This window comes from Macaca fascicularis, chromosome 9 (genome assembly GCF_037993035.2).
Source record: "Macaca fascicularis isolate 582-1 chromosome 9, T2T-MFA8v1.1".
Classification (NCBI taxonomy): Eukaryota; Metazoa; Chordata; class Mammalia; order Primates; family Cercopithecidae; genus Macaca; species Macaca fascicularis.
In genome coordinates this window covers 121,798,285-121,825,881 of record NC_088383.1, presented here as the reverse complement: position 1 = coordinate 121,825,881, position 27,597 = coordinate 121,798,285, and the positions used below count along the sequence as shown (strand labels likewise).

At 42.6% G+C, this 27,597-nt stretch overlaps 1 protein-coding gene across 12 annotated transcripts in view; it reads right to left on the bottom strand.

The window, feature by feature from the left end:
- The window catches only part of VTI1A (vesicle transport through interaction with t-SNAREs 1A), a 367,718-nt gene that overhangs the window by 32,547 nt on the left and 307,574 nt on the right, over positions 1-27,597 (bottom strand). Inside the window, exon 8 of one of the 12 annotated variants that reach the window (XM_074002711.1) lies at positions 25,928-26,119. The exons of 8 other annotated variants lie outside the window; for them this stretch is intronic. In XM_074002711.1, coding sequence (XP_073858812.1) covers positions 26,014-26,119 — 106 coding nt within the window. In that variant the 3' untranslated portion in view covers positions 25,928-26,013. Of the gene's footprint in view, positions 1-25,927; positions 26,120-27,597 lie in introns of those variants that run through there. 3 more of the 12 variants (XM_074002713.1, XM_074002707.1, XM_074002708.1) reach the window with 3 other exon arrangements.

The following is a 27,597-nucleotide window of genomic DNA, read 5'->3' as shown; positions in this document are numbered from 1 at the left end:
ATAACCTTTCTTAGGCATGCTTTCCCCATATACTCCAACATTTTTTCATTTTGACTAGCGTAACAGTTGGAGAAATGCCTTAAAACAGGGGAAGTATCTATTTTTCTCCAACCTCACTTGAATTGGGCACTCTGGGATGAAGGGGAGGTTTGCCGTTTGTAGACAAGAATGAAGTCTTTTGTGAACAGCCTAAGCACGCCACTGACTTGCTTTAAAAAGTGTCAAAGGCTATTTCTGGAAAACGTGTGGTTGACTGTGCCAAATTGAAACATTGACTTATCGCCCAATTTAGCGTTAAAACATTAGAACTTACAATTAGGACTACTCTGTTTACTCCAAATGAGTTTGTCAACATGCTGCAAATATATTTATGTTATCATAATAAAAGCAAGAAACAGGCAGGAGTGGTTTCTCACTGCTGAAGGCCACACTGAAAAGCACTTCAGAACACTGAAATTTGAGCTGCTGTATCATACAGGCAACTTCTTTCCCCACCAAAAGCAGATGCTGGGTGTAGCTATATTAGTGCATAATAGGTTTATTCTCATTCACAAAACAGGAATTACTTTATGGCTCCAAAGTAAAACTAGTGTAAGGAATATACCGGCAGATTTGCTACAGATGTGGTCTCTGACACGTACACACGGGGAATCTGCTATTAATCACGTTAAGATTGGAACGTTATAAAGTGCAAGGCAGACATGCGTTAAGTTCAAGGTCTGAACTGATAAAAAAAAAAAAAAAAAACACGAGGAGAAGAGAAAAAAAGATTAGTGTGCCTGTGTCCATCATTTGTGTTTAAATGTTCTGCTTTAAAAGATATTATTCATCCTTTTCCCCGTCCTCACCCCATTTTGCTTCAAGGTTGGTCTGCCTTTTGTTTCCTTCCTTTCACTCTGACACAGATGACAGTTCTCGGGAGAAGGCAGCCCTTCGGCTGTCCTTCTTGCTTGTTGGAGTAGGACAGGAATGTGCTTGTTCGGCATTTGTTCAGGAGTGCCTAGACTCCCCGGACTCTGGGGACCGGGAGAGCCAGCAGCACATGCTGGAATCGGCTCAGCACCCAGGCCCTGCAGGCCTTTGTCACCACCTGCCTCCAGGGTTAAGGTGGCCACGGTAATTATGCCAAGGCCATGCATTACTCTGACAAAGTAATCCATCAAATTATTTCTCACAATTTCAATTCTCTCTTCGAATTTTCCTTACCTCCAAAGCCAGCTGGATATTATATTACTGAAGCCGTTGAAAAGGTAGAACACTAGCCATGAAGCCAAAGGCCACGGCAACTATGCAATGCATAAATTTTTATTGTTTGCTCAGTATTGAAATCTCATTAGGGTCCATAATTCATCTGAACACCGTGAACATTTACATCTGTTGATCATGAGAACCTAGAAGGAATGTACACCTTTAGCTAACTTGTTTTCAGAGCAGGCAGTGTGTGTGTGTGTGTGTGTGTGCATGTGCACGCGTGCATGCACATACAATTCATATGTTTTTAGCCCTTGAACAGCTGTGGTTTAAATATCCCTTACCCAAACCAATTTCCAACCTGAATTTAAATATCCCAAAGTTGTTTTCATTTGGCAGCTTTGAGACAAAGACTCAGTTCTCTTCGAGTCCGCTTAATCAATGTTGGAAAATTCCACTCATTGCACACTGGCCTTAATGCAGCTCTGCTGTGTTAATTACATCAGAATTATCCCAAAGATTACACGCCTTTCATTCAATGTATATATGTTTTTGTCTTCACTTAATTATGGCTTGAGAATCAACTTGAGAGAGGAAATGGAACTGTGACTGTTTCTGGGTCCTAGGGATATCCAGATTTGTGTCTCTTTTTTTGGGGGGTGTGTGTGTGTTATTTGGACATCTTTCCTACAAGTTCTGCACTTTCCATCTGATGGTATTTTCATTTATGAGGCTCTTAGCAGTTCCATGAATACTACAGTTTGAGTTCTAATCACTGAACCACAGAATTGAAATTAGAAGGGGAAGGGGCCTTTGGGGCCACCTAGCCAGGCCAGCCCTCTTCCAAGCTGGAACGCCCCCCAGCAACACCCGCTGACAAGTGGTCCTTCAGGAATGTATCCATTTTTGGAATGAACTATGGCAGCAGCTGAAGGGCTCTTAGCAAACACTCCCTAGCAGTTCAGGGCAGAGATGAAGAATGCTGTGTCCGATGAGAAGTCTGCAGGGAGTTTAGGTAGACCAAATGTAATTACCCAGACTGGCATCTGGCTAGGGCACCAGCGCGAACAGCCCCACTGTAATTCCAGCCGATGGCAGTGACACCTTCTGATGAGAGTCTTGTCAACTATAAGCTGCCTTTAGCCGGACTTCACTAATACGCCGCGACGGGAAAAATCGGATACAGATGTTTTCACTCAGAAGGCCCTGGAAACGCTAAGGTCCTATCTTCTCCTCAAGGAGAAGGAGCATGCGCTTCCATGCCGAGTAAGAAGCCAAAGGGCCTTAACACAGGGGCTGGCCTGATCCAGGCGTCATTGCAACATCCTTTTCCAGTGCGGCCTCCAAGTCGGCGTGAGGTTTTAGTGTTCCACTCTCAGCGCTGCTTTGAAAGCCCCAGCACGCAAATGGTGACAGCCAGTGAAAGGCCCTGGACACACAGAGTCAAGCGAGCACTCTAATGAGATCTGTGGGAAATGATCTGGCTCCAGTCTAGCGGTACAGTGATGAGCAAAATTAGGTCCCTGTCCTCGTAGAGCTTCCAGGCCTTAACAAAATCACAGGTAAACAATATAATTGAGTTTTAAACTGTGGTAATCACTACAAAGGAAGCGGATATGATTCTATGAGCATCTAGAAGAGGGGACTTGTGTCAGTCCATGGGTCTTCTAGGAAAGGAGATGCTGGAAGGAGTTAGGTGTGCAAGAGGTTTCCTGGGGGTAATACCTGTAGCAGATAAATGGGGGAGGAAGCAGAATTGGGCAGGAAGAGCCTCGGACCATAGTGCAGAGCTGACAGTGTCTTATTTATTTATTTTTTAGACAGAATCTCACTCTGTTGCCCAGGCTGGAGAGCAGTCGTGCAGTCTTGGCTCACTGCAAGCTCTGCCTCCTGGGTTCAAGCGATTCTCCTGCCTCAGCCTCCCGAGTAGCTGGGACTACGAGTGCGTGCCATCACACCCCGCTAATTTTTGTATTTTTAGTAGAGGTGGGGTTTCATCATGTTGGCCAGGCCGGTCTCAAACGCCTGACCTCAAGTTATCCACCCGCCTCAGCCTCCCAAAGTGCTGGGATCACAGGTGTGAGCCACCGTGCCTGGCCAGGACTGACAAAGTCTTAACCAACCCAGTGAGGAGCTCTGTAGCCAAGACAGCCCCGCAGAGGAATCCCATGTCAGGCAGAAACTGATTTGAGCAAACTCCAAGTGAAATTGCTCAATGCCTTTTCCACCAAGATCATGGTGCTACCACATTTTCAATTATTAAAAGTCTAGGCATATAGGTAGGTAATTTTATTTTATTATTTATTTATTTATTTTTAGAGACAGGGTCTTGCTCTGTCTCCCAGGCTGGAGTGCTGCGGTGTGATCATAGCTTACTACAACCTTGAACTCCTGGGCTCAAACGATCCTCCTGCTTCAGCCTCCCGAGTAGCAGGGATTATAGGCACATGGCACCATACTGGGCTAATTTTTGCATTTTTTTTTTTTTTTTTTTAGGAGACAGACTGGTTGCCCAGACTGGTCCCGAATGCCTGGCCTCAAGTGATCCTCCTGCCTTGGCCTCCCAAAGTGCTGGGATTACAGGTGTGAGCTGTAATCTGCCATACAACTAAGTTTAGAATTAAACAACCTCAGTAACTCAGAACTGAGTAACAAACAGCTTGTAACAGAAAAATAATCTCTGAGAAACCTAAAGAACAAGGAAGTTCTCAGCCTCAACAGCCATTGTAAATGGAGGAATGTGGCTATACAGAGCATGAAAGCTTCTATTTAATAATAATGTTGAAAAATAATTTCTTCTCTCGCCAATCTCACCTGTTTATGGGAATAATCCTTCAGATGCCTATTTTCTGCTTATTCTAATCCATAAAATGCCACAAACAGGGAGATACAAAATGAAGAAAAACATATGTTGATTGGAGATGCTGAAACAGATCTGATTGCCAAAGAAACTTTGTACCAAGATGGTCATTTTTTTAAATAGTGGGGTGAGCATGTGCCGACAGAGCAAGGACATTCTCTAAATTCAAGTCCAGATGATCTGAAATAGCTGAACATAAGCCCAGCGCCTACACCTTTGGCATTATGAATATATAAGAGCTTAGAATAACCTGACCCATAGGTGAAAAAGAGAGGACAATCTCTCTTACGTAGATATATTCGCAACAAGCTTATTTTATGGGTAGCAGTTTAAGAAATCACTGTTTGCTCCTGTTTGCTTATCTCTGTGTCAAAATCCAGTCTCCTCTTAAAAAGATAAAGCTGGCAGCCACTGTTTTACAAGCTCACACACCACTTCCTTTGACTTCTTAGCATGTAGTAAATACACAAAGCTATTATTGTCAGCTGCTTATCCCCATGTTTATTCCATCAGAGTTGATTCTGACTTCTTCTGACCCTTAAACAGTGCATAAGACTGAAAATATCTGGCTTCTACCCCTGGAAACCTCGAGATGCAATATTGGTAATATCACTCAAAAGAACTGGAAGTATGTGTACCCTCTGGCATTTCTTTCTCTTGTCCTTTTTCAAGCTGCCATAAAGCAAATGTGAGATTTCCACAGCCACCTAAACAGAAACATCTTTGAGAATTTGCAAGTATTCAACAAATCCACTTCGATTATTATTCTTATTTTTTTCCTTCTTTGGTTCCTGAACTTCTCCTGTATATTTCTTTCCTGTGCCAAGGCTTATCAACTCTCAGGTCATCTGGACATGTCAAAAACTTCTTGGATCACAGAGCTGAACCTAAGCAGACTGGACAGGAATTTCTTCATTCAGACAAAAAACAGTCTGATAAGAAAGCTATTTATGTCTCCCAGTAGAGCAAGGAGGCAGTCTACCTTTGCCCATATGTTGTATGTTAGTATTGACTAAACTAAAAAAAAAAAAAAAATTTTTTTCCTGGAGGACTGCTACCTGATGGAACTGCTCCACGCTCCTGAAGCTTTCATTAAGGTGACTCATACTGCAAATAATTTTAAGAAACCCTCCCAAGTTTTATCTTTTGCCATAGATTTGCCAAAGATTTTTCTGAGTAAAATAGGAGTGAATAGGAAAAGCTCTTGGTCCTGTACAGAATAATTAAATTCTTTTGAGAACTACAACATTTTATGAAAGATTTGCACTCAGTCTAGACAGTATCATACAAGGGGTTGTGGTTATTTGGGGGTAATCGGTTCATGTGGTGACACTGGGATATAATTCGCAATGGCTATCTCTTATCGGGGGACAACTGGGGTAACAATGGTGAATGGTCTTGGCAGAAGAATTTCTACCAGTGCTCAGAGTCACTGGCCTTTCCTGAAGCCACTCTAAGGTTCTTCATTTCAACAACATGGAGATGATGGCTTTAGTATTAAGTTAACAATGAGGTGATGTTTATCCAGGTAACTGGTAATTCCAGCTCATAGATCAGAAAGGTCACTTTCTAGAGTAATGTGAGTTCCATAAGGCTATTATGGAACTTGCTATCACCAATACATTTTTTTTTTTTTTTTTTGAGACAGAGTTTTGCTCTTGTTGCCCAGGTTGGAGTGCAATGGCACAATCTCGGCTCACTGCAACCTCCACCTCCTGGGTTCAAGAGATTCTCCTGCCTCAGCCTCCCAAGTAGCTGGGATTACAGGCACGCACCACCACGCCTGGCTAATTTTGTATTTTTAGTAGAGATGAGGTTTCTCCATGTTGGTCAGGCTGGTCTGGAACTCCCTACCTCAGATGATCCACCCGCCTCGGCCTCCCAAAGTGCTAGGATTACAGGCATGAGTCACCATGCCCGGCCACTTTCACCAATACTTTGTATTTGCTTCTGTGAAAGTTAAATGACAGTATGGGCAGAATCGAGTTTCACTGCAGCACTTCCTTAGTGAAGAGGCCAGAGGATGAATGCCACAATGTCCAGGAAACGGAGGCCTCTCATCTCTTTCCCTGCCAATGAGTTTTGCCTGTAACTGATGAATGGCAGGCATGGAATTAAAATGAGATAAACACCATAGACTACTTGGGAAGGTATCTCTACCAGGCAGGTCTTACATTTCAGAATAAAATCCTTTTTGGTGAAGTCTTGTTTTCACTTTCTAGCCCCAGGTGATAGCCTTTCCTCACAGTGCTCTATGTCAGACTCCAAGGATAAACCTTCTGCATAATTAAGCGCTGCTCCGTGGCTGTCTCCACCCTCCCACCTGAAGAGATGGCACTGATTGATTAGTGTCAATTTAGTGCTTGTATTGTGGGTATAAGGTCCTGAAACCTTCTGTGATGGGCCTAAGAAATCCATCCCCACCACAGTAATTCAGACACCACTCAGAAAGGCAGGCCTGGAAGGCTGGGGGATAGGTTAGCACTAGCCACATCTGGGAACTTGTCTCTTTTATTTTCCGGTCCTCCATGTATAGAAACAGAATCCATGAGGATTCTTTAAAAGGCTAAAAGAGTGACAGGAATTGACATGGACTTTGATTTTACTTTCTGTAATTAAAAAAACTCATCACTGGGTATGTAAAAGTCAGTGTAGTGAACTTCTACCAATTAGTAAAAAAAGCTTTGAAAGATGTGAGTTTTAGTTTCTCTTACTAAGTAAGCCTTAAGAAAAATGGCTTTTAAAATTAAGTCAGCCTGGCTGGGCACAGTGGCTCACATCTGTAATCCCAGCACTTTGGGAGGCCAAGGCAGTTGGATCACCTGAGGTCACGAGTTCAAGACCAGCCTGGCCAATATGGCAAAACCCCGTCTCTACTAAAAATGCAAAAATTAGCCAGGTGTGGTAGTGTGCGCTTGTAGTCCCAGCTACTTGGGAAGCTGAGGCAGGAGAATTCCTTGATTCTGGGAGGCAGAGCTTGCAGTGAGCCAAGATCGCCCCACTGCACTCCAACCTGGGCGACAGAGCAAGACTCTGTATCAAAAAAAAAAAAAAAAAAAAAAAAAAAAATTAAGTCAGCCTAACTCAAGATTTGGAAGTGAGAAAATTATAATAATGTGGTATCTTCTGTTTAGATGGTTTACATTAAATGCATCCTGGGGTATGAGGAGGTAGGGATGGTGCCACTGGCTGGCACCTCACACAGATGAGCGGCCGGATAGACGGATGGATGTCAGACAGCAGCTGTGAGACAATTTCTCTGCTCATAACCATCTTGTTTCCGGGACACAGACCAGAACAGACCGCCTAGTGCTAAGGCCCAGAGCCTGTTTCTGCACTCCCCTGCACCAGCCTTACTCCTGAGCTCCCCAAGGTTGCAGCAGATGTTAAAAACTAAAGTTGAAACCTTTAAGCTGTAATGAAGGAGTTCACAGGGTTCATAATCCCAGTACCCCACCCCAATTCTCCAGTGATCCCACTGAAAGCTTTCAAATAGTCCTCAGCACTAACACGGTGCAGCGCGTGTTGAACACACTGATCTGCCCACGATTACCCTCGGCTGCTGTAAAACAATCTCGCTCCTCGAGTGAATGCAGGCTGCAGCAACAATGGTGTTATTGACTTGTTGCTCCGGCTCTATTTAGTTATTACCCTCGGGACCACAATCAATAGACTCTGCACCAAGTCAGCCTAATAAATCCCAGGCTCTCACTGGAGGTTTGCCAGAAACGGCAAGAAAATCTATGGCAGGGAAACACTTAGAGTGCGAAGACAGAGAAAGCTGCACTGACAGCTGTATAAATTAATTAACAAGGAACTGTTTATTCTTCCAAAAGATCAGATTGCACATTTATCATCATTGAAGAAGTCACAGATAGACTATCGCAAAAGTATCTGGTGATATATTTTTAAACCCCACAAATTTGGAGGTACACACACAAACGAGAGAGACCTGTGTCCTATGGCAATGATTTCCTTCTTTATTACATTTTCAATTACTTGATATATAAATTTGCCTTCTGAGCACTAGTTCTGGCCAGTGTATTATTTTCAGCTTATTTGGACTAATGCAGTCTGCCTTGATAATTCTTTAAGCTTGTGGTTGAAACAGTCAACACGATCAAAATGAAATGTTGATCATTAACATTTGTTGTGCTTTGGGATTTTTTTCCCCCGCTCTGCTGTTAGGAATTTGGATCCTGCTTGTAATGCAGCAGTGGAAGGAAAAATGCTTTAGGTGATAGAAACACTAAAAGGTCAGTGAAAGCAAATGCCAGGTTATTTCAGATCATTGCCAAAGAATTCTAGGGTAGTTTGTTACTTAATAAGCAAATGGTGTGTAGATTTAGTGGCAAGGAACCCAGGATCCCACAGCCTTAAGACACATTGAATTAAACTTGGGCCTGCTCTGGAACAACACAATCTTCTTCCACGGATTGAAAACAAGTATAAGAGATCAATGAGGTTCTTGGAGCCTATTTGCTACTGCAGTGGTAAAGAATCTTTATACAAACCTTTTTCTTTATCCCAACTCTATCCATGCTGGTATAGAATGTGTAACTTGATGAAAAAGGTCTTTCTAAATGCTAAGCCGTTTCAGTTTTTAAATTCGAGAGTGGAGGTGTTAGAAATGGTCTTTAAACAGAGTCACAAGACCCAACCTCAATATCACTCAGCCAACCGACCAACGTTCAGTGAGAGTCTATTAGGGAAAAGGCACTGAGGCAGCCATTGACTGGTGGTGACACAGGCGTCATTGTTCTCAGGCGTCGAAAGCTCATTTCATTGCTTCGGTCTAGCCTGGGATATGTCAGCCCTGTTGCATGTTAACACACTCCTGTGAACACAAAAGGGCACAGCAGTCCCCCTCAAACATGTACCCTTGAACTTGACAGGCCCTCAGGAGGGGGGCTTCTCCGAGCACACACACAAAATCTGTTTCATTCTGGGACTGCTAATTGTGTTGTCCCAATAATTTATTGCCTCTTCTAAATGGTTTCCAGGTAGTAAGAGTTAATTGACTCAAGTGACTTTCATCCATTGCAATTATCTCCTAATATTGTACATTAGGCCCATGTACTTTCTGTTAATCAGGTCAAATATGTCACCTGAATAGATGCATAAAAAAAAAAAGGTGGAACTTAAAATCATCACCCTAAACTTATTTCTAAATATGCTCACATAAAGTTGTTCATCCTCAGACTAATTTACTACCCAAGCCTGACCTGGCTTTCCCCTCGGAGACTGGTCAGAGCCGTCAGACTCGGAGTTCACCTCCCTCACTCCCATCTCCTTTGTAGTGGGAAGACCAAGGTTCAGAGGAGAAAGTGGTTGTCCTGGGGTGGCCCCTGGATGGTCAATGGCAGAGGCAGGCCCAGGTCATGGATTTCCCACCGCTTCTTTCTGGTGTCCTGAAGTGAGGTGGAACTATGAGAGGAACTATGAGAAGAACCTTCCAGAAAACACAGATGCCTCTGTGTCTCTGCCCCAGCCTGTTTTGGCCTCTGTCTCCCCAGCAAAATCGCTCCTAAACTGCTTCTCTGGTGCCCTCAGCGCCAGACCTGAATGCTCAGTCTCTTTTTGTGATACTTTCTCCAACACCCTCCACATCAAAATGTTCCAGGTTCCACGGCCTCAGTGCCAAATGGCAAGAGCATTAGGTGTCCTGCTCTGCAGCTACTTACAGCCTTCCCTCGGCCAAGCCACCCAGTGTCTCTGACCCCTAGCTGTCTTCTTTTGCCAAATAAGGGAGCCCGATAGAAGATTCCTGAAGGCCCTTCCTCTCTGCTCTAACCTTCTGTGATTATGTCAGTGGCTACTCATTAGTTACTGTGCCTTGTCATGTTTACATAGCTCTTCTTACACCTCCCAATATCTTCACATCCACTGGCTCTCTGCTGCCCACCCCAGATAAGATATTAGATCCTGGCAACAACACTATGTCTTAACAAAGGCATAGTGGAATTTCAGGCCCGGGGTAAATCTCAAATCGCACTTAAACATCCCTCTTGGTCCTCTCTTCCCACATTTAGGATGCACTGGATGGGCATCACTTGGTCCTATGACTACAAATTTTCTTTCCAGTCAACTGTCTCCTGCCAGATACTGGAGTCACCACTTGCAACACTGAGAGGTGTTGAGGGTGAACACTTTCCAGGCGCACCCTTAGCCAAGTTGAGGTGTGTCCAAGTATCATCCTGTCCCAAGATTCCCATGGTTAATGATCTGGATGGAGGAATGGGGCTAGCACGGGATAGTTATGCGGCAGGTTTGTGTTTCTGGAATTTGTGGTTCTGTGGAACTCCAGGGGTCTGGCCTCTATGATCTGATGCAGTAGTTCAGTTAGTGTTCAGTGTGATCGATGGTACAGTTGGGAAGAGGAGTGTGGCAAGTGTGAACATGCACGCTTCGTGTGGCAACTAGACACCAGGTACTATGTGCTTTCCCAAACCTTGGAAAAACTTCCTTTGATTGATTCAGTAAGACTAGAAATTTGGTATTATTATTCTACTTTAGAGATAAGAAAACTAAGACTCAACGAGGTTAAGTGACTTGCCCAATGTCACAAGGGTCACCAAGAATCAGTTCTTAGACTTCTGCTAGCAAGGTCAATTCTCTTTTTATTACATCCTACTTCTGCCCAAAAGGCCAAGAAATGGTAGGGGGGGTAAGAGACATGTATAAATGAGGATGATTAAATCCCTACCTTATTGGTAATTATTTCATCTACCAAATAGGCACACTTTATGAGTTTTGGAGTTACACTCTATGGCTTGCAGACTAGAGTTTCTTGAACTAAGTGGCATTCGATGGCTAAACTCCACCCTGTTCTGCTCTGAATGACCTATGCCAGTCGGTCAGTTCTATTCCGACTGACCAATGGGTTTCCAAGGTGGACTGGCCTGAGGTGTGTCTTGGTAGTTGACCACATCAATCCACAGTTCTTTTTCTTCCTTCAAAAACATGGCTGTACAACTAGATATCCATATGCAAAAGAAGACAGTTGGACCCTTACCTCACAGCATATATAAACATTAACTCAAAATGAATCAAAGACCTAAATGAAAGCCAAAATTATAATTCCCTTAGAAGATAACAGAGGAATAAGTCTTTGTGGTGTGGGTTTTAACAATAGACTCTTAGATGTGACACCGAAAGCACAAGCAACAAAAGAAAATAAATTGGATTTCATCAAAATTAAAAACTTTTGTGTTTCAAAGGACACTATCAAGAAAGTAAAAAGACACACTGGAGAATAGGAGAACATGCTTGCAAATCATATATACAATAAGACATATTTAGACTATATAAAAATCATATATACTATAAGACATATCTAGACTATATAAAAAAACTCTTACAACACAGTAATAAAAAAGACAACCTAATTAAAAAGTGAGCAAAGGACCTGAGTAGACATCTCCAAAGAAGATATAAAATGACCAATAAGCACATGAAAACATGCTCAGCATCATTAGGACTAGTGAAATGCAAATCAAAACCACAGTGAGATACCACTTCTCATCCATTAGGATGGCTAGAATTGAAAAGTCTCATAATCATGAGTGTTGGTGAATATGTGGAGAAATCAAAACCTTCATATTGTGCTGGTGGGAATACAAAACAGTACAGCTGCTTTGGAAAGCAGTTTGCCAGTTCTTCAAAAAGTTGAACACAGAGTTACCATTTGATCTAGCCAATCCACTCCAAGGTATATGAGAGAATAAAAACATATGCCCACACAAAAACTTGTACACAGATGTTCACAGCAGCATTATTCACAATAGCCGAAAGGCACAAACAACCTAAATGCCCATTGGCTGAGGAACAGGTAAACAAAATGTGGCATGGTATATCCATATAATGGAATACTATTTGACCGTAAAAAAGGAATAATGTACTGGCACATGTTATAACCAGGATAAACATTATACTAAGTGAAAGAAGTCAGTCACAAAAAATCACACATTCTATGATTCCATTTATATGAAATGGTCAGATTAGAGGCACGTCTACATCTATAGAGAAAACAGATTTGTGGTTGCATAGGGCTGGGGGAATGAGGGACTGAAGATGATAGCTAAAAGGTATAGGGTTTCTTTTTGAGGTGATAAAAAGGTTCTAAAATTGCCTATGGTGATGGTTGCAATATAAAAGTATACTAAAAAACCCCATTGAATTGCATGCTTTAAATGGGTGCATTGTAGGTTTTGTGAATTATATATCAATAAAGCAGTTACTGAAAAAAAGTACCCCCAAACTCCCCGAACCAACCAAACGAAAAGCAGCTCTTGCACAGCTGCTTTGCTGCGAGGCGAGCAAACCCTTTCTCCTGTTCCTTCCCCAGTTCCTATGGTCGGCCTCATGTGGGCAGGGGTGCTGCTCATTTCAGAAGTGCTTTCCCTTTCATCCCTTGCAGGATGGAGAGAAGGAACACTGGTGATGAGAACGGACTCATTTCTGGGTACATGCTGCCTGCCAGGCTCCACACTGAGTGTTGTACAGAAATGATCTCATTTAGTTCTTTCAACTGCTCTCTGAGGTAGGTACTACTTCTATCTGTCCATTTAAAGATGAGGAAAATTCTCCAAGGTCAGACAGCTAGTAAGCGGCAGTGCCTGGATTTGAACCCAGGTCCACCTGACTTCGAATCTGGGCATATGTGAACCTTGGTTACGCACTAGAAAGGGTGCCCGTGTGTGCTCATGCAAGCCATCCCCTCCTCTGGTCCTGGGGAATCCCAAAGGCTTCTCCATTCAAAATGACTCAAAGTGTTCCCTGGGAGAGCCAGAAATGTCTTTAGAGAGAAGCTAGAACAGTCTTTAGAGATAAGTCCTATCTGTCCTGTTTATTTCTAAAACATGTCATTTGAAAATGGGAGAAGGGTCACTTTTTCCCCTGCAGCTGACATGTTGAATACCATCTCTAACCCTACTTGTTTCTGAAGAAATTTTGTTAGGAAGAAACATACTGGGTGAGTTTTAAGGAGATATTTCTACAAACATGGCAGAAGCAGGGTGTCATAGGATTTAACTATGGAATTAATTTTCTTTTTAAGAAAACATTTGGAATTAATCTCTTTTGTTCATGAGGCTGCATCTTTCAGCCAAATTATTGTTTTCGTGTCATACTGGCATACAGACTACATGAGTTTAACACTTTCATACAGTATGTCTGCCTCTGCCCTTAACTAGCTGTGTGATCTTAGACCAGTTACTTGCCATCTCTGGGTACCAGCAGCCAGTTGGAACCAATAACTGTGGAATAAATGTGTCAAACACATAATACTAGTGGGCTGGATCAGATCAGAGGTCGCCAACTGGCAGCCCATTGCCAGATTCCGCCTGCAGATGTGTTGGTTTGGCCTGTTCGGTTTTTAATTAAAAAAAAAAAAAAAAAAAAAAAAAAAAAATCCTTGCCAACATTTACAAATGGGAAGATTTGTAATCCAGAATGCAAGCATTCTGGAAACTCCAGAAGATATGACCCCAGTGGGCCTACATGCCCCCATAGCAACCAGGGGGTAGATTCTGAGAAGCCTCTGGATAGGGTACTCCCTCTCCAGTTCTCATCACCTCCTGGCCTGTTTCACTCACTGTGGTATCCACCTGGTTCCTAAGGTATTTAAATATGCCACCTCTGAACTGGGTTATTTCCCAGATTCCTACCTGCTCTTTCTCCAGGCTATGTTCTAAGCTTTGTGGTGTTGCAACAGGAAGGTAAGGGGTGAGTCCCCTGGATCTTGCCATATACCTTTCCAATACTACTCAGAGCAATGGGATGCATGGATTGAAACTACATTGGCTTGCAAGCCTGATATCACACCCAGAACAGAACCTAAGGGAGATTCCCGGAGGGCATTTATGCCTCACCAAGGCTCCACCTTGCCGGGGACCTCCAGCTTATGGAGGGGTGGTGCACCCAGGCATGAACTAGGAGGCTATTGTTGGCAAGTCTGGCTTATCAAAGACACGAAGATAGAGAAATTCCATGGTTTCATCTAATATTCCAAATGGACTTGGACTTTAAGTCAACTCATTTTCTTCCTGATGAGAATGAGAGGTAAACAGACCCTGCAGATTAAATGACAAAGCCCTCTCTGACTCCACCAGAGGCAGCGTAGAATCCTTCCACATACAGGAAGGGCTCACTCTCTAGTTAGGATAACCTTACACCGAGGTCCTGAGACAGCCACACCCTGCATCAGGGTATAAGCAAGGCCTGCTGTCTGTGTTCTGAAGTCAGCTGGGCTGTGGTGGCGATCTGGATTTCCAACTTACTTGTGGATGTAATTATTTGCAAATTTTAGCTCTCCCTATTTCACACAAAATTTATTTGGGCTCTGCATGTTATTTCCCTTTGCTAGCCCTTCCAAGTTTTTCTTTCAAGAAATGAGTAACTGTTAGTGTTAAAAGGCCAGAATTACTTCCTAATGGGTTTGGGGTTTAAACAAAACAAAACAAAATAAAAACTGATTTTGAAATAAATTTAAACTTGAGAGAAGTTTCAAGAAAAATGAGTTCCTATACCCTTCACGTAAATTTACTATTATTATTTTGCACCATAAGCTGTACCATTCTCTGTCTGCATAAACGCATATTTCATTGAGAACCATTTGAGAGTCAGTTGCAGACATGAGGCTCCATGATTATAACACATTTACCCAAATCAGGAAATTTAATAATGATCTAATACTAACATGGAAACCACAGCCTGTGTGTCAATTGCCCTAGTAATGCTCTTTCTTTCTTTCCCCACCCTCACCCCCGCTCCAGGATTCAACCTGCGATCACGAACTGCACTTAGTTTTCTAGTTGTCAAGCCTCTTTGGTTTCTTTAAATCTGAAATCCTAATTGGTTTCTGAAGATGCTTTCTTTGTGGCGTCGGAGAACCAGAACAGATAGAGGTTGAGGGTGGAAACATGCAAACAAGGAGAAAAAAACCCAAATGTAATGGCTGAAACTGGTAGACGATCATGGGGGAATACCAAATGTTCCCTTGGACTGCAGCAGTTGCTCCAGGAATTGCATCATATGCTTCAAGTTGAGAAGGCCAACTTGCAAAGCTAAGAGTCTTCTATTTTGGTCTTATGCTTTCTTCCAGAGACAACTGCCACGTCCTGCTCTATTCATCCCAAGCCTCTCCAGAAAGCGCCTTGTGGAGCAATAATTACATTTCCAGGGTGGCAGAGGCTCCTTCTCTCTCAAAGCCTCTAAATCATTCCATTATACCATAACAATGGATCCTCACACTCGTCAGGCAATTTGTTTGAATTATGTAAATCACTTCATTCTCTTTTCCAATATCTGCAGGGAGCTGCAAACCACTGAAGGTCAAAATCGGATGTTGAATATGTGGGGCAGGGACAGAGAGGGCTTGAGGGAAGCCTGGCTTGGTTCTGGAGGTCACCTATCACATGAGCTTGGGAAGGAGGAGATAGGAGCACAGAAGTCCAGGAAAGGCATGGGGATCCAAGGGGGAAGTAATATGTGTTCGCCTTCTGTGATACTAGTGCCTCTGGGGCACATGACCTGCAGGTCACCCTCCCCAAGATGCCTGATGACAAGACTGGTCCTAAGAAGAGGTGAAGGGCCCAGAATATTCTGGCCTTTATATCATCTCACCATGCCTTACATGAAGTTTGTGTTTAAAATAAGTTAGTTATATGTCCCATTGGTCTTCAAACAATTTAAAAAATTATTATTATGTTTTCATTCAACCAAGAAAATTGGGAGAATACAGAAAAACAGAAAAAAAAAAGAAGGAAGGAAGAAATAAGGTAGGCAGGCAGGCAAGATCCTTTAGTTGAAAACTCAAACGAATGCATTTAACATTAGGGAGTTTCTCCTCCCCTTTGTCCCAGTATGTGCCATGCTGTTGTTATTAGTTTATGCCCTCCTGTTTTCAGAACTAGCACAAATATATTTTGCACAATACACTAGAATGGTTTCTCTCCTTGTGCTCTTACTCTGACAGATTTTACTTCAGATTAGGCATTGAACAGGCACTTATTTCCTTTTAGGCACTGGGTCTGCAATCAGGGTTTGCTGCCTCCAGGTAAAGAAGGGACTTGGGGAAGCAAAATAGACAAATGATTAAGAGTAAGGGCTCTGAGGTCAGACCATCTGGATTCAAATTCCAGGATCTCCACTGACTAGTTTATGACTTTGGGCATTGGCCTTACCATCTATAGCAGGAGATGATGAAACTACTTACCCAAAGATTGCTGCGAGAATTAAAATGCGCTAAAACATATAAGAGCTTAGCACAGTACCTGACATACAGTAAGGCACTCAATAAATGCTAGCTATTACTATTCTTCCAATATGGATTGAAAAGTCAACTTTAAGCCACAGATTGGGAAGCTGATGAAATCATTTCCCTTTTAAAGAATAAAAATTCTCATGGCTAAGAAATCAGTGGCTTCAAACTCTGCTTTGAAGGATATGTAATATATATGGAGCAAGATTTAAAGAACTAACACCTGAATGTACTATTGCTACGTTTTTCTCACTAAACCACAATTGGCATGGATCTTATTTCATTTTTCCCTTTACAGCTTCAAAGAAAGAAATCCTTGGCTTCCATCTCATCCAAGTTACCTGCCACTAAACCCGTCTCACAACTTCTCAAAGTACTTGGAAATACTTAGAATACCTATGCTATGTTAAATTTCCTTTGCCCCCAGCTAACTAAGGAAAAGGTTTATGAAGATGCATACAAGACCTGTTTTCCAGCACCCTTGCTAAAAGTCATCACTTTCTCTTCCCTACGGAGGAATCCAGTGAGAGATTTTAGTTCTTTGGACCATAGGATTCATTGAGCATTTTTTGTTAATCTGAAGCAAGTATTTTTCTCTCCTCTTTGAAGAGTACTAGCATTTCTTCCAAGGAGAATCTGGTTCCTGATTCTCCTATTGACTATTAATTTGAATGCAATGGTTTCCTCTTCAAGTGAGGTTGCCTGGAGCAACCAGCAGGTAAGACTCAGATACCAACTGCTTGCAGAAACAGTTTCTTTCTAACTAATACATCTAGAATTATATTTGAACCTAAGTTTACACACAGCTCTTAACTGAATTTAGCAAAGTTTATAAACAAAAATTTAAAGTAACTCTATAATAATTATTTTTATCTTTGAAAGTACTGGCTACCATCTGTTGAACTTAACATTATTTATGCATAATTTCCACACTTAGTGCATTGCTTCTAGTCAGTTTTAAACTTTGACTTCTGTTTCTTTCCACGGAACACCTTCTTTATTGCCTAATGTCTCTTTTTATGCTTAACCTTGTCAAAAGGCCTTAACATTCCTTAGCATGTGCTACTACACCTACAGGTCTGGCCCTGACATCATACCACTCTCTCCTTTCTCTTGCTTCTCCAGACACACTGGCCTAACTCTGTCTCTTGTCCTCTGCCCACTTCCTTCACAGGGCTCTTGCACAAGCTCTTATCTGTGACAGGAGCATTTAGGTAATGCCTTCACACCTCAGCTAACGCATCACTTTATCGGCCTGCCTTGGCCTCCTGTCAAGGTAAAATCTCTAGACTACAGCCTCTCTGGAGGTGTGGTCTCTGGACTGGCATCATTAGCATCACACAGAGATAGGTTAGACACAGAAGTTCTCGGGGTAGGGCCCAGACATCTGGGCTTTGTTTTAACAATCCCTCCAGGGGATTCGGGTGCCTGCTGACATTTTAGAATCACTTACCTATCATCTAGTCCTACTGCACCATGAAGCTCTCCTTTATAACCGTCATCACAATTACTTTCAAATGTATGTGATTATTTGATTAATGTCTGTTTCCCCCACCATACTAAGGGCAGAAACTGTGTCCCTTTGGCTCATCAACATTTCCCCAGCACCTAGCAGTGTTTAGCACATAATTGGTGCTCAATAAATATTTTTCAATAAATTAAACATAAATGTAATGCTTAAAAGGAAAGACAGGTCGGGTGAGGTGGCTCACGCCTGTAATCTCAGCACTTTGGGAGGCCGAGGTGGGCAGATCACTTGAGGCCAGGAGTTCAAAACCAGCCTGGCCAAAATGGTGAAATCCCGCCTCTACTAAAAATACAAAAATTAGCCGGGTGTGGTGGCGGGCGCCTGTAATCTCAGCAATGTGGTAAGCTGAGGCAGGAGAATTGCTTGAACCCAGGAGGCAGAGGCTGCAGTGAGCCAAGATTGAGCCAACTGCACTCCAGCCTGGGTGACAGAGCGAGACTCCATCTCAACAAAACAAAACAAAACAAAACAAAACATATGAACTGGTAATTTACAAAGCAAGAACTAGAAATGGTATTTTAGCATGCTCAAATTCAACTAGTAAACTAGGAAACAGGTATAACAATATGATGTCATTTCCCTTTCACTTGTCAAGTTTGCAAAGATGAAAGGGAATTACAATATCCAACCAGGACATGGGGATCACTGCTGTTGTAGGAATGTGGGTTTGAGTAGCTTTTCTGGAATGCAGTTTGGCATCATTTTGAAAATTTAAAATGATCCAGCAATGCCACCCTTAGTCATTAACTCTAAGGATATATTAGTACATCTGCACACAGCTATATGTATGTATAAGAGTATAAATTATAACACAGTTAACTCTAATTTTAAAATAATGCAAATATTCACTAATAGAGATTTGTATGAGCAAATTGTGGTGCACTGACAACACTAACTACCATGCAGACAACAAAAATAATGACGCTGAGATGAATTAATTGATGTAGAATTAACCATGATCACAATGTTAACATTAACCAGGCTCACAATACTAAGTGAAATGAAAAAGCTCAACTTAATTAAAAAGTTGTATTTATACATGTATATATCCAGAGAAAAATGTCTAGACAGATATTCAGCAAAAGCACTATTAATGGTGTGAGTGTGGTGGTCTTTATTTTCTTCACAATTCCCCATAATTTTCCAATTTTTTTCAATATATCACTCTATATAAAATAAAGAATTAACAATAACATTTTTAAACACCACGTTGGCTTAAGCAAAATATAACCAGGGAGGCAAAGCACTTTTGTAAACACAGAACCAACTAAAGATAATGCTCAAAAGATGACTCTTGCATTATTCACTGTTTTGGGTTAACCACACTGCAAGTCTCCTCCATTTCCACAGAAAATCAAGAATTTCTGCAACTGGCTGCAATGACCGACCCATCAAGTACTGCAGGCACTGATTGGGGTTAAGTAGCTGGTTACTGAACACATGCATGCAAACCACATCCAAAAACTGCTGGCACAGGAGAGATAAAATCCCTGCCCTTAACTAAGGATTCCAGAGGGTGCCATGTCCATGAATGGGGGCTGCCATCCTCATTGCTATAGGTTGGGCATCAGTCTGTTGGGGATCTCTAAACAGCTCCCAGGGATGCTGGAGACAGTCATTGCAGGCATGATTGCAACTATTCAAAATCTTTCCTTCCACCTCTCTCTTTTTCTCTCCCTGAAACCGTACACATTCTTGGGATGCTGTTTTCTGGAGAGGGTGCTGTGGCGTGAATCAGACAGATAAACCAATTGAGATCAGGTGATGTTTGTAGATGCCAATGAAGCAGTGTCTGATTGGCACCCCAGTTTACCACATGTTCTTTGTGTTATATGGCAGTGGTCAGTAAAAGGGTGAGGCTAGAGGTCAAAGGCAGAAACTTAATGACCTTGATGTGCATTTTAATAAAACAACACCCGAGAGCTAGATTGAGATGAAGGATAAAATAGGTCCTAAACCAAGAGAGCTTATATCAATATATTATACAAAACTCCCAAACACAGGGCTACGAAGTCTCACAACTCAGCAAAGCAGAGTTCTAACTGCCACCAGGCCATTAAGTTTACTTCTCAGAGCTACAAAGCAGGGCAACATGCTCTTAGTACAAACGTGCAGAAAAGAAGCAAGAACTCAATTCAGCCTCATCACCTTAGTGCACATGAGGCATGTAAAATTATGCTTGGAAGTGAGACTCGTAACAAAGGCCAGTGGTACATTTTTTTTTTTGGCCGGAGTCTCGCTCTGTTGCCCAGGCTGGAGTGCAGTGGTGTGATCTCCGCTCACTACAAGCTCTGCCTCCTAGGTTCGTGCCATTCTCCTGCCTCAGCCTCCCGAGTAGCTGGGACTACAGGCGCCTGCCACCACACCCGGCTAATTTTTTTGTATTTTTAGTAGAGACGGGGTTTCACCTTATTAGCCAGGATGGTCTCAATCTCCTGTTTCAGCCAGGATGGTCTCGATCTCCTGACCTCATGATCCGCCCGCCTTGGCTGCCCAAAGTGCTGGGATTACAGGAGTGAGCCACCGCACCTGGCCCAGTGGTACATTTTAAGTCTACTAAGAGGCCACATGCTCAGTCATTCATTCTCTACTCACCAAAGTGGCACCACTAATAGGTTTCTGAGTCCAATGCCAAGTGGCAGGGGCTGTCTGGGTATGGAGTTTTCGGTGCCAAAAGGTAGGGGTTGAGGCTATGCAGAAACATCTTTCAGCTGTGGCTCTTGTTATATATATATTTAAAACTAGCATTGGCCCAGATCTTTTGGTTGTGCTGAACTGGATCAGTGAGATTTAAATGTCTTGATCCATTACAAGTATGTGAGACATGGCCCTGAAATCTAAAGGGAACTGCTGTCCAGGCCCAGCACAGAAATCAATTCTGGAAGTAGCTGGGAGGGAAAGTAAGCCACATTTTCAAGTGAAAATGTTCATTTTCAGGCAGTGGTGATAGCCTCATATTCAACAACTCTCTTCCGGGTAGATATTAATGAGAAATTGGAATACTGAAGCTAATGACTGCATATCCCTTGCATAATTACAATGACCTGTAGTCCTTTTTAAATGCCAAATTAGCTGATTAAAATTAGTCAGTCCTGTTGAAGTTATAATATCCTAATTCAAATCTCCTGCCCAAATATACTTGCAGAAACTAATATTTAAAGATGGATTTGGAAAACTCAAAAAGCACTCAGTTTCTAATATAGGGCCAAAGGAATTTCAAATTCACTTTAGGAAGCTTTAACTATGGCTTCTATTTCAATTTGTAGGAACCTCTCTGTCTTCGTGTTTCTGATTTACTATCCGCTTTCCATTCGGGAGAAAAAAAAAAAGTTCGCAGCCTACTTTTGTCCAACTTCACCCCTGATTTCACTTTTTCTGTTCTTTTTTGGCTCTTACCCTTTATACCTTGCAGTTACAGAGCTGCATCCGAAACACTGGCTCTAGCATCCCCTATGAGCCCAACTGCAGAGAAGGGGGCTGTGGCCCTTAAAGCCATGTGAAATAAGACGTGAAGTAACCGTGATACCAGTGCTTGGCCACCCCTCGGCTGAAATAACATTTTTTACCCAGCAACAAAGCTTTCCCATCGATTTTTATTAAAGAGAGATTTTAAATAAAATCTAGTAAATAAAACTGTAATGTATCCAGTGCAACAACTGTCAAAGAACGGCCATTTAACTTCTTTGGAGAGGAAGGCATAATGCTGTCCAGGACTGCAGTAAATCAGTTCACTGTAAAAGACTTTATTTACTCAGATCACGGAGTAGATACTCAGAAAACGAAATAAGATAGTTTCTTATGGCAAGGACAAGATTGCTCCATGTGTACAGATACACAAAGATACAAGATCAGCGTATACATATATTAATATATTCATATACATACACACATAGAGAAAGAAAGAGAGAGAGGAGGGAGAGGAGGAGGGAGAGAGACCAAGCACTGGTAATAAATACAGCAACAGAATCAGCAGTTTCCAAACTCAATTGTGTAAAATCGAACTTATTTTTCTAGCTTATAGGATTAAAACTGGATTTTAACTTAGAGGTAACACATTGCATTGACATTAAGAATAACGTCAGGCTGTGTAAATATTTTTTTAAAAGAAAATGCGGCATTATTAGTGAGAGTAAGACATAACTGCTATGTTTAAGGAAAGAAAGCCTTTATTTGTTCCCTATACAATCATAACTCAATCAAGCAAACAAGGCTTTTTCCTCCCCTCAAACCGCCATTATAATGGGAGTTTTGTGTAAGCTCCTTGTTTGTACAAAAGCCTGACGATAGAGTCTTGAGGGGTAATCCTAAGGCTGTTAGACCTAAATTAAAACAAACCTTACCAGTAGATCTGTGTTTTTAAGACAGCTCTATTTAAGAGGGCCATGCTGATTATACCAGGAGATAAGCCCCACAGAATCTAAGGGTGATCACTTCAGCAAACATGGGCATGGCATTGCAATTTTCTAGTTTTTCACCTCACAGAAGAGCAAAGATCTCGCCACCGCTTTGTTAAATAGCAGCGGATTCCTCAAGACAGACAGCCCATGGTATGTGAGCCTGAGTAAGAGGCTGACTTTAATTTTTTTCAGCCTTGAAAACAAAAAAAGAAAAGGTAAATGCTCATGTATATAATTGGTTCAATTATCACTAAAATAAAGCAGTGCTGACAAGGGTTCTATGTCCTATTTCTGCATTCTTAAATCAAATGTGAAGTTAATATTATACATCTACGAACATCTGTATTGTTTCCAACTTTTTGGTGTTTTTTTTGTTTTGTTTTGTTTTGTTTTGTTTTTTTTTTTTTTGAGCTGGAATCTTGCTCTGTCACCCAGGCTGGAATGCAGTGGCACGATCTGGACTCACTGCACCCTTTGCCTCCTGGGTTCAAGCCATTCTCCTGCCTCAGCCTCCCCAGTACCTGGGATTACAGGCGCGCACCACCATGCCCAGCTAATTTTTGTGTTTTTAGCAGACGCGGAGTTTCACCATGTTGGCCAGGTTGGTCTCCAAACTGCTGGCCTTGTGATCTGCCCGCCTCGGCCTCTCAAAATGCTGGGATTACAGGCGTGAGCCACCGCGCCTGGCCTGGTTTTCCTTATAATAAGATAAAATCTCATCTTGGTCCTTGACCCAACACACACACGCTGGTAATGGAAGTATCACAGACATAACGTATTGTGACGAGTCTCAACACTAGGTTTTCACATTATAGAACAAAACAAGATATAGCAGTCTCCCCTTATCCATGGTTTCGCTGTCTGCAGTTTCAGGCACCCAAGGTCTGAAAGATACTAAGATATTTTGAGAGACAGACAGACATAGACCATATTCACCTAACTTTTATTACAGTATATTGTCACAGTTACTCTATTTTATTCTGTTATTGCTGTTAATCTCTTACTGTGCCTAATTTATACATTAAACTTTATCATAGGTATACATGCACAGGGAAAACCAGAACAGGGCTTGGCCCTATCCATGGTTCAAGCTTTCAGGCAACCACTGGCGGTCTTGGAATGTATCCCCCCTTGGATAAGGGAGAACTACGATGTTTGAAATTGTTCAGCCATCTATTTCTACCTCCCTAGATTCTAGTTCTTCGTGTGGACTCCCGTATATTTTTTCTGTGTTTATATCTTCCCTACCGCTCCTCTTCACTTCTGGCTCTTTGCAACCCAGACTGAGATGGTTCCAGTATTCCCCATTGGGAATTGATGGGACTTGTTCTCCCATCCCAAATGGCCCCGCAGTTCTCAGATGGGTGTTTTTGTTAGTTTTGTTTAATTACAGCATTCACATTCAATCACCACTCACTCTGAGAATATGTGGGGTTGGTTAGACCCTGCAATGTACCCTATGTCTTCTGATCCAGGCAGAAGACAGTGAGCCATCAGTGGCAACGGGGGACTTGTGGGGTGGGGGGCGGTGGGCGGAGAAGGACAGGTGGGAGCTTCTGTGGGAGGAGAAAAGCATGCAGTTCCTTTGAATCTGCTTCTTGAACCAATAAAACAGAATTCCTTCATACTTTGTGTAGGTGTTATAGTTGACTGGGAGGATTCCCTGAATTCAGATGGCTCTTTGCAAGTTTGAGACTGGAGAAAAGAAGCTTGTTTGAGAAGTGTTTTGCAATGGAACTGTGTCTGTTGTCTGTTTCCAACAAAAATACTTTCTAACACAGTGTCGCTAAACGTTGGTTCAGCATGGCATGTGAACGAACTCTATGCACTCGGGGAAATAAGAAATGGATTTTATTAAGTTTATTAGCAGCTCAACACATGATACTTCAACAGTGGGAGGAAAGTGATCCACCCACACAATTTGAGTGGAATGAGTATTTGGCTTTAACTACAGCTCATAAGTGAAACCTAAAACCTGGTTTTCCATCTGAAGACCTTTGGGGTCCATTTTTACACTACCTTGATCAAACCAGGAATGAAAGTTCAAGCTGGCTTCCTCTGGTGGAGGGTCCTGGAGTTTCTCGAGTCACACCTCTCCACATCAGCATTGCCTCGGGCTTCTTTTTCTCTCTCACTGTAGCTTAACTTGGCTCCCAACCAAGGATGCATTTCTACCAATCAGATGCCACCGAAGACCTCCCCTCCGGTAGCTGGCTGAGGTAGGGAGGCAGGGGAGGCCTGGGAGGGAACAGGGCAGGAGACTCATCTCTGAGGCCACTTTCACAGCACAGGGTGTCATTGGTGAACTCAGCTCCAGCCAAGATAAAAGGGTCATATCATTTCTCTTTAAAGCATGAGCAGCAGGTAGGAAGACGCCTACCTTGTAGATGCCATGTTGCCCAGGCTGGTTTCGAAAGGAAGATGCCTACCTGCTGCTCATGCCTTAAAGAGAAATGATGTGTATGAAAGTCATAACAACTACCAAAACATGCACTGAGAACGCGGCACGGGCTGGGCCACCCAAAAGCACCTCATTCAGTCTTCACAACCACACTTGGAGAGATCTTCCATTATGATCTTCCTTTTATAGAGGAGGAAACAGACTCAGTAAGCAAGGGGACTCACCCAAGGCCATAAAGTGGTGAATGGCAGGGCCAGAGCCTGATCCCACACCTCTCAGACCAAGCCCTTGCTCTTTAATACCGAGTGCCAGCCTTCGTGGCCACAACCAGCACTTCCTCTCGCGGCACTGGGTCTTGGATGTCTTGCCCTGGAATCACTTTGGGGTGCATTTAAAAATAGATTCCTGAACCCTGTGCCATGGGTTCTGATTTAGCAGGTCCAGGATGGGGTCCAGAAGTCTTTCTTTTTAACCTGTACCCTAGGTGATCCTGAAGTGGACAAATGCTTGTGGATCAGTGAACTAGAGCTTGAGATGTGGGATAGACATAGGTGGTGGAGGTTGCCAGGTCTGAGCTGGCAGTGAGAGAGACACTCCTTAGAGATGATGAGAAGAAAGTACAGGCCGGGGGTCTTGAGAAAATCTGCAGTAATACGGGACTCTAAAAAACTATACAACTCTGTGTAAGACCCATCTCCTCTATGAGCCTTCCTGTTCATGCTAATCTTGAGAACTTCCCATTCCACAGATTTCTGCAGCTCCAGTGTGGGTCCCACAGTCACATCCTACCTTAGTTTACAGGTAGTTATTGCATAAATGCTATCTGCAAATATATGTCAGATTGAAATAAATAACAATACTCACATGCAAAGATGCTTAGGGCAATATTATTTACAATGACTAAAAATTGTAAACAAAATATCCAGTAGATTAAACTGTGCAGACTTCCTAAACAATAGTTTATAGCATATAAAATGTTCACATGCTGTCAAGTGGAAAAAGTAAACAATAATTCTATTTACATGTTTTGAAAAAAATCAAAAACAAAAGATTGGAAGAAAATACATTGAAAAGTTAGAATTGGTATCTTTGGGTGGCCAAATTACAGATGATTTTTATTTTCTTTGAAAGTGTTTGTTTTCTAGTTTTTAAAAAGAAACATATTACTGTCATATTAAAAATGTCATTAAAAAATCAAAGCAACAGGTCAGGTGTGGTGACTCACGCCTGTAAACCCAGCACTTTGGCAGGCCGAGGCGGGCAGATCACTTGAGGCCATTAGTTCAAGACCAGCCTGACCAACATGGCAAAACCCCGTTTCTACAAAAATACAATTAGTCTGGCGTGGTGGCCTGTGCTTGTATTCCCAGTTACTCAGGAGGCTGAGGCAGGAGAATCGCTTGAACTCGGGAGGTGGAGGCTGCAGTGAGCTGAGATGGTGTCACTGTACTCCAGCCGGGGCAACGAAGCAAGGCTGTGCCTCAAGGAAAAAAAAAAAAAAAATTTCAGCAACAAAGAGTAAAAGCAAAAGCAAAAGAGCTTTTCCTCCAGGAACAAGTTGGAAAATGGGCAAGTTGTGTCTGGAGTAGTTACTCCTTCTCCCTCCCAGCACTCATCACATAGCAATTCTGTGTCATGACTGACTGCCTCTCTGCTACAGGGTGAGGCCCAGGGCATGTCCTGCTTGGTCACCCTTGTACCTTTAGTAGCTAATGGAGGCCTACACTTGGCTGCCTCTGAATTAGTATTTGTTGAATGAATGCATAATGATGCATCTTTTTTTTTTTTTTCTTTGAAGCAAGGTCTCACTCTGTCACCCAGGGTGGAGCACAATGGCGCAATTATGGCTCACTGCAGCCTCAACCTCCTGGGCTCCAGTGATCCTCCCACTTCAGCCTCCCAAGTAGCTGGGACTACCGGCACACCACCACGCCTGACTAATTTTTTTTACTTTTTGTAGAGACAGGGTTTTGCCATGTTGCCCAGGCTGGTTTTGAACTCTTGGACTCAGGGATTCTCCCGGCTCGGCCTCCTAAAGTGCTAGGTTTATAAGCATGAGCCACCGTGCCCGGTCGAATGATGCATCTTAAAGAAAGCAGGCTTACATTTGCCTTTTATTGCTGGATATCTCTATTGGCCTCTTAGGGTCTAACAGAGAGAAAAAAATATTTTAATGACACAGATTCGTAGACCGGACTTCACCTCTCCAACTAAGCTAACAATACCTAGAGGGCAGAGCTTCCATCATATGTAGTATTTCTGAATTTTCCTGAACACCAGTGTTGGACATGTAGTAGGTGTTTAATAAAGACTGGCTTTTCTGACGGAGATCACAGCAGAAGGAAGCACGCCTGCCGAGAGAAACCAGCCTCCTGGATGCCTCCCCCAGAGTGCAGGCATGACTCCAGTGTTAGTCGGGGCCAGCCTGCCTAAGTGTAAATGCTGCGTGGAACTGAATGGCTGATTTTGTTTGCTGAGAGGGGCAACTAGGTAGCCCGGGATCTCTATCTGCAAAAGCAGTCATGCTGTAACACACTGCCCCGCCCCACCCCTTTTGGAAAAAGATTGATAAGCATAATGATGATGTTTTAATGAGCTTAATTGCACATTCCTTATGTGCCTGTGGAGTTGCCAACCAGCTAGTTCCACATCCAACAGTTTACTTGTAATAACTTTTACCCCTTTCTCCATGCCAGGGAGCATAATTATTCTTGCGGTGATCCCGTAGTTCAGCTCTTTTTCCCTTTCCTCCCCTCCCTCTCTCCTTTTCTCGCTGTTTTTTCCCTTTCTGGGAATTACTCTAAATGGGTATCTTTGAAAGGAGGGTGGCAGGCTGCTTTTGGTACAGTACTTACCAAGAACCCTTTCATCAAAGAAGCCCTTGTGAGCATGCTCTGGACTTGGGCCAATCAGATCATCTCGCTGTCTGTTTCTGACCCTGGTATGCAAGTCAAGCCA